An 8,039-nucleotide genomic window follows, 5' to 3' on the forward strand; every position below is an offset into this window, starting at 1 on the left:
ACGAATTATATCACAACCCATGAATGATTGAGGAGGGGTATATGTTGTCCCACCACTAATCCATATGTGAGGTGTATGTTTCTGGTTCGCACATCACACACACACACACATCAACTTTTAGTCAAAGTCATCAACATGGACATGTTACACGTTTCAATTTTTAAGATTTCCATGGTGCTTTGGTAGAAAACAGTATAATACAAGTGGAGTCCACGTGTACAGCGGAAGGTAAATTGTCCAACAACCATAGATTATCTCCTTGGACCGTTTTGGTTGAAAGCTACTTTTGAGTGGCTTTGGATTTCATTACGTGAAAAGAAGGTCGTCCACAAATCTCCACTTAGGTGAAGCTTTTGTTTTGTCTGTTAGAGTACGGAGCTCAAAATATTTATGCAAATGAGTTCACCTCGTGTGTGGAATGGTCAATTTTCAAGTTAGGGTGACTATTTATATCCTACTGATTGTATTTAAACTTAGGGATTTTTTTTTTTTGGAAACGTATGTGAGATATAAATTTGTAATTGGTAAATTTTATTATCAAAACAAATTAGATTGAGTTGTAATTTTTCGATTCAAATTTCAAGATCAAAATCAAAAGTGGAATTGAAGGGTTCTTCGTGATGTTAAGGTGGAATCGAAAGTGTAATTTTTCGGTTCAAATTTCGTGTACCTCATCGAACCATGCTTAGGCACACGAAACATACACCCATAATTCTTAGACCACACTCGTGACTCCACCAATCTCTATCACACCTACCACAAACTAGTTCGAAGAAAACCGTCACACCAAGTCGTAACCTAAAGCATTGGCACAAAATCCTTAAAATCACAAGTCCCTTATAAAGATGTCACATCGTAATCCTGATCTCCGTAGTCACAAGACCCCATACCCCAATGCAAAGACACATGCACATAATCAATTATCCCGTACTATGTAGTATGCACTCAAACGCATAACATGAACATCGTGTTATGCAACATGCACTCATTCTATGGTCGTGCCCCACGCACCATAATGTAGAAACAACAACAGAATCTAAATGACGACACATCAAATAGCTCAATCCATGAGCTAGGGAACCCACACCATTTGTTCAATAAGAACTAAAACACATACTAACTTAAGAACGACCAAACTCCACACTTACTGAGGTCACAACCCACACAATAAACAACATCGTAACAAAGTACTTAACCATAACAAATGCTCGCCCATGTGTATATATGTATATATATAAACATCACGCTCATCTTAATAATCTTTCCATGCATAACAAGCTTACATAATCATATTCAACCACTTGCTATGTCACATTTACAACATACTTTCGTCATCAATAGCCAATTGAACAATTAAGCGCGCAACACATTAAACATGCTTTTATTAATAATAAACAACTCAGCAAATAGATACGCAATCTATTAATCATGCTTCGAAAGACTAATTACTTTCATTTATCACGTAAACCATTTACACATAAGCACATAGCCATTCGGCATGCCTTTAAACTCAAGAACCAATAAACACATAAGTATGCAATGTAGTCAAGCCAAACTTCAATCCTATCTAGGTCAACCCTACCCTTCGTCTTTAAGTTTTTAAACCTAAAACTATGATACCAAATCTGTAAAGAAAACTAATAGATCTGAATCACTAACCGGGTCTCTAAGCGGACCCATGAACACCATGGGTAAGAGTCATAATGAACTCATACTGGTTGTTTCTAACCACATCATATCCTAAAAATGTGGTAGATTCGACTTCGGGTTCTTTTCGAGACCCTAGGGCTGATAAGGGTAAAACGGTCATTTCAAGTCATAATTATAAAATATGACCAATACTAATGGAGAGAGGACTCAAAATCATATAGTCTGGGCTTAAGAATGACTGTAATGACCTGGTCATTTTCCCTTCTTTCCTTTTCCTCAAATTTTACGGATAAAATTTTTCCGTTTAATTTTCTTTTCTGAGTTCTGTTTCTCATCACTTGGTGCCATCTCGAGTGCTTGAAAATGGTTTCCGAGACTCTTTCCTTTGGATTGACAACTTCTTTTAAGGACCGAGTCATTTCCACATTTTCACTTTTTAGACACTATTCATTTTTCGTCTTTTTCCCCGTTTGTCATTTTTTGGCACAACCTCATTTTTCGTGCTCGGAATTGATTTCTGACTTCATGTACCTTCATTCTAAGTGGTTTTCATGAAATACATATCTTTACTTTTGTAGAAAAGTACTCTGGTTGCTCCTAATGTCTATAGGGGCATGGATGCAAAGTTCTTCAGAAATATTTTCTTTTCTTGGGGTGTTTTTCATAAATATCTTTTGGAGATATTTTATTTCAAGGGTTTTTAAGAAAATATTTTTGGAAAATATTTTTATTCTGGGTTATTAATGTAGTTAACCATTTTTGGAGGGTCATTGTGCAATTAACGAAAGTTATTGTAAAAATGTCTCGTTTTGAGCCTGGATCCTTGTACGGGGTTCATTTTCACTTTTCGTCAACTTATGAACTCTTAGAATTTCCTCCTGGACGTTTTTCCCAGTTTTAGGGATTTCTAACCCTGATTGCCATTGAACTTGTCCGGGGCATATCTTCCTGCACGGGACTCGGTTATCAACGCCTTTCTTCTGTTGTTCATTTTTTTTTTCATTTTAGTTCTTTTTTGTTCATGGTGTTTTACCGTTTGAGTGCATCTGCGCGAATTCCACTTTTCCGGACCTGGCGGGGCCCTTTCAAGGCACTTTTAGGGTTTTTACTATAAATAGAATGACTTAAAATGAAAAATCAGATTTTCATCATCTCTTTCATGGCAGCCATGGCTTCCCCTCTTCTTCTTTCATTTCAGCTCTCTTCCCTCGTGTAAAATATCATAATGCCTTAGCGTTTATCGAAGCTTTGACGACGCGCACCTTTCCCCCTTATTAGAAACCATTTCCGACCAATTTTTAGTTTGGGTTTCGAGTTTGGGTTTGGATTTTCATGATGCCTCAAAGGTTCAAGTTATTCCTCTCGTTGTCCCCGACATAACCTAGGAGTATCGTCGGATTCAGAGCACTTTTCTTTCGGTGGGGATTTGAGATTTCATCTCAAATTGAGGTAGAGGATGTCTTAGGTTTATATCTTGATTATATTGAGTGTATTCCATGCTTACACAACTTAATCACATGCCTTTGTATTAAATCTAGAAACTTTATTTATTTATTTTCTTGTATGAGATTTAATTCTTCCGGTTGGTTATAGCTTGGTTTAAACTTGTGGCATGCTATTAAATTACACTTTAATTTGTTCATTGGCATATATTAATTAAATTGGGAGCATTTGGACAAGTATAGAAATTTTTATTTAATTATTTTCTTGAATGAAAATTTAATTCATATGGTTGTATCTAGCTTGAAATCAACATGTAATGTGATATTAAATTAGGCCCTATCATACACTTTAACATATGTGAATTTGAGAGTAATCGGAGATATTTTAAAATCTAGTAATAATTAATTAATTAGATTAATTAATTTCATTCCAAGTGTACTATTCACTTTATTGGATTTCCGACTTGATATTGTTGATGAGCATGCCATATACTTTCATATATATTAAATCGAGAATATTTGATTAGGTTTTGAAAACCTTTCATTTAATTATTTTCTTGTATTAAGGTTTACTACTCATGGTCGTATCTTGCATGGAATTCATTTGTATTATGCTATTAAGTTTTGACATGTTTAATAACATACTTTAATTTGAGAGCATTTGGATGAGTTTCAAAATCTAGAGATTTTAATTAAAGGAATTAATTAAAATCTATTCAATGGTTCCATAGACTTGATTAAGTTTCTAACTTGATATTCTTAATTACCTTGACAAGTTCTTTCACGTATATCAAATAGAGAATAATCGGATAAGTTTTGAGACTTATGTTTAATTATTTTCTTTGTATGGAATTTAATTCACATGGTTGCATCTTGTATGGAATGAACTTATAACTTGATATTAAACTTGTCCTTGACATGATCCTTGACATATCTTGTTCGTAGAATATTTAGAGTTGCCTTGTAGCCTTGAGAATTAAATCCTTTAAGTTGATTAAATTTCCTTTTATACTTCCATCGAGTTAATTATGCTTTAATATTGAACCCTTATCAAACTTATGAATTGGATTTGTATTTCATGGGGCTTTTACCTTTTTATCATGCATCATGACCTCTTGTATCTTGGTTTCATTAATGTAGTTAATGGACTTACACAATTGTCTTAGAATGGTTTAATTATTCATGCGTTGTTTAACAAATAATTAAATAATGTGTCTTATACTTGTGATATATTTACATTAATGGATTCCATGTGCTATATATCTTAGTTGTAGTCTATATAGATGCACACTATGATTTCTTGACATTTCATATGCCATTATAGTTAAGGACTGAGGGTATGACTTGTGTGTTTCCATAATCTTAGTTGTGAATGGAACGTGGTTTAATGCATTACTTGTATCTTGATACTATCTTGACTTGCACAAATTGTTGATTTTGAAAACTCAGCGATATCAATCAAGAATTGACATGACTAGGACTTGGTTTTAGTACGGGAGATAGAAAGCTCCCTACATTATAGTGCGCACTAGGGGAAGGTACTCATGGGTTAGTAGCCCTAAAGTGATCCCAAGAGTACGGTTTTAATTCGGGCGATATCCGAGTATCCACATTATTTGATTTCATCTTTAAGTTTCAAGTGTCTATTCCTTGAAGACTTAAGAACATTTTCATGTCATTGATTTTCATGTCATTGATTTCATCCTTAAGTTTCAAGTGTCCATTCCTTGAAGACTTAAGAAACCTTTTCGTGTTATATGAACTGTTCCATCCTTGTCTCATTGCATAGATTTTATGCTTCATCCTGGTTTTCACTCCTTAAATTTCAAGTGTTGTATTCCTTGAAGATTTAAGACCTTTTCGTGTTACATTGCATATATATTATGCATTATCTTTGATTTCACACCTTATCCTTGTCGTGTTAATCGAATTTTTTCAATCATGTTAATTTTCTTAGTTATCTCGTTTCATGTTACTTTATGCTATCGTGACTTAGGAATGATCCTATACATGTAACTTGAGTTAGATTCTAGGTGGCATGGACCACATGTAATGATTTATATCAACATGCAAAATCTTTAAACCTTTAGATTTGAAGTGTTATCTCTTGAAGATCTAAGAACCTTGTCGTGTTATATAGAGTATTTCCTACCTTGTTTAATTGCATAGACATTATGCTTACTTCGTATATTTAGATCTCATTTAGCATACTTGAAAGTGTGCACTTGCTTCTTGTATCTAGATTCCATTTAGTATAATTGTGTCTCATATACTTGCTTTGTGTGTTTCCGATCCCGTTTAGTATACTTGTGTTTTATATACTTGCCTCGTATGTTTTCAATTTCGTTTATTACACTTGTACCCAGTATGCTTGCACGTTGTGTATTTCATTTCAATCGTCTATGTAACTTAGGATGATCCCTGAATCTCACTTTGACATAGACGTTAGGTGGCATGAGCCCCTTTAACATGTTTCACTTTAAGGTGATGATATTGTAAAATGCTAGGTCTATGCATACTCATCTCCTACTAGTAGCTTTATGTTGCTCACCCCAAAGTTATCAGAGACATTTTTCAGGTATAGGATTCAAGATTTGGGAATTTGCATTTGCCTTGGGTGATTTGTAAATTTGAAGTACTTTTAATGTATTCTTGTTCACATGCAAGTGTTAGTATGTTTATGTTTTGCTTATAAAATTGTGATACTTAGTTGGGTTCAATATGTCGTTTTTGCCTTATAATATGTAAAGTGTACTTAGATACACTATTTGGAATCTACTTGGTATGTATGATTTGTGGCCAATGGCCAATTACCTTATAGTTTACAATTTGCCATTTAGTTCCTTATTTTTACTTTTGAAATAACTTTTTACAAGTATTAGAGGTTTGGCATATGATTTTGTGAAATTATCATGCATTAAGGCCATGGGCCATTGTAACACATTTCAATAGGTAAAGTACGTTTGTTGGCATGTTTGCACAGCTTTAAAACTTTGTTTTTGGACCATTTCATGATGGGGGTTGAGGCTTGGGTAAAGCCTCATCAATTCTGGTGTGTAGCAAGTCTTTCAGCACCTTCTCGAGTCATTTTGGCCGACCGAAATGTCACTTTGGTCGACCGATAGCTTTTGGGATTCATTTGAACAGTAAAAACTCATTTTCCAGTAGCTTTTGCACTGTTTGGGTTTATTTCGGTTGACCGATTCTTCATTTCAGTTGACCTAAGTGATTTCCTTTCATTTTTCAGATTTTTGGTGATTCTGGGTCCATTTCGGTCGACCTAAATAGCACACACAGATCTGCTACTTCAGTTTTGTTTCAGCCTTGTTCATCTGACTTCAAATAGCCATAACTTCTTCATTTCTAATCCAAATGGGGTGATTTTTAAGCCTAAATTCAAGGATTTTGAGTCAGATTTCCAATGGTACTAATTTAATTCTCAAATTCAAATCACAATGAGAGTTATTCATGTTTTAGTGTGATAGTATCATATTTTGCTTGAATCAGGAATGGGTGTTTTGTGGGATTCTTGGCCAAAGTTCTTAGAATCTCTTGGAATGTTGTAAAATGATTATTTTAGGTTGTATTCACCTCATTTGACTTATTTAGAGTCAAGTTTCTTTTTTTTTTTTTTTAAATTGACCATTTTACCCTTGATTAACGGATTTTGACCGTTTTGACTCTCATTTTCTTTTTCGTTCTTTTTAAGTTTTACGACGTCATAGAAGGTCACTTTGGTGTCTTAAAGATAAGTTATATCTCTAGAGACCTTGGTTTTATCTTTCACTTCCGCATTTCGGATCCGTTATCAGGTTAACTTAAGGTCATCACTGACGCACCGGGTTGTAAAGACTTGGGCCGTCACAATAACCCTATTCAGATTAGAAATGAAAAAGTACGTTATGACTATTTCAATTTCGGGTGAACAAATATTTCATTTTTTTTAAAAAATCTTTAAGTATGGGTAAATCCGATTGATTGGACCAAGAGGTGAATATTGGGTTGTTGGAAATTTTTCTAAGTATGGGAAAATCCAATTGATCGGACCGAGAAGTGACCTGGGAGACAATTTCAATGCCATGAATTGCGAAATAATTCCCGAACCCCCTTGGTCCTCCCAATTGGTCATAAAATTATCTCGAAACATTGATAAGATATACAAAACAACATATAAACATCCCATGAATAAAATGACATAAATACCCCTTAAATTGAAGTGTCGTTTCTAAAATACATCACATTCATTATTAAGCTTTCATAAACATTCGTTTAAGAGGCGTTGATGAGCACTGAAAAGTGCTCATTTAAACCCCTTAAGCTCGAGTATTTTATATCCTTTATCTATCTTATTTTCCCGTTTTAGACTAATTTCATGTTATTGCCCTTTTTAGGCGTTTATCCCCAAAATAAGTCAATTCAGCCAAATTAGAGCATAAAAGAAGCAATCTTAAGCTAAATGGAAGAAATGAGCAAAGTGGAATCAAAGTGGTGGAAAACAGCAAGTTTCGATCGATCAGACCAAGCCCAGATCGATCTCACAGTGATCGTTCCAACCATTTCAAGATGGATCGAGCCTTTTGTCATTTTCCTCACCAAAGTACCATCTTCGATCGATCTAACTTTCCTTTCAATCAATCAAACTTCTTTGATCTTTTCCCCACCTACCACTTTTGTCTTTTTCCCAAAATATCCCAAAAATATCTCAGATATGTCTTATTCCAAAAAAGCGCTGCCAAGGTTTAATCAATCTGACCATACTTTGATTGATCTGGCCATAGTTCGATCGATCTCATCAGAATTCGATTAATCGAACTCCCTCAAGTTCGGAAAAAAAAAAAAACAGAGTCCAGCTCATTAAAAGATGGCTTATGGTGCAATCATTGAAAGGGCCTTAGTGCACGAGACCTGACCATTGGGTGTGACACTTGAGCTACCTATATAAGGATT

The 8,039-nt window shown here is 34.5% G+C and overlaps 1 protein-coding gene across 1 annotated transcript; it reads right to left on the reverse strand.

Annotated features, from left to right (window-relative positions):
* Positions 1-3,494: 3,494 nt before the first annotated feature.
* Positions 3,495-6,250, reverse strand: LOC132281104 (uncharacterized). Its single transcript, XM_059782839.1, has 3 exons — positions 6,168-6,250; positions 6,054-6,075; positions 3,495-3,560 (listed from the first exon to the last, which is right to left on the reverse strand). The coding sequence occupies exons 1-3, from the start codon at positions 6,248-6,250 to the stop codon at positions 3,495-3,497; spliced, it is 171 nt and encodes a 56-aa protein (XP_059638822.1).
* Positions 6,251-8,039: the final 1,789 nt, after the last annotated feature.

Source organism: Cornus florida, unplaced genomic scaffold (assembly GCF_030987335.1).
Source record: "Cornus florida cultivar Cherokee Brave unplaced genomic scaffold, ASM3098733v1 CherokeeBrave_3.0.0_Hap2_Chr11, whole genome shotgun sequence".
NCBI lineage: Eukaryota > Viridiplantae > Streptophyta > Magnoliopsida > Cornales > Cornaceae > Cornus > Cornus florida.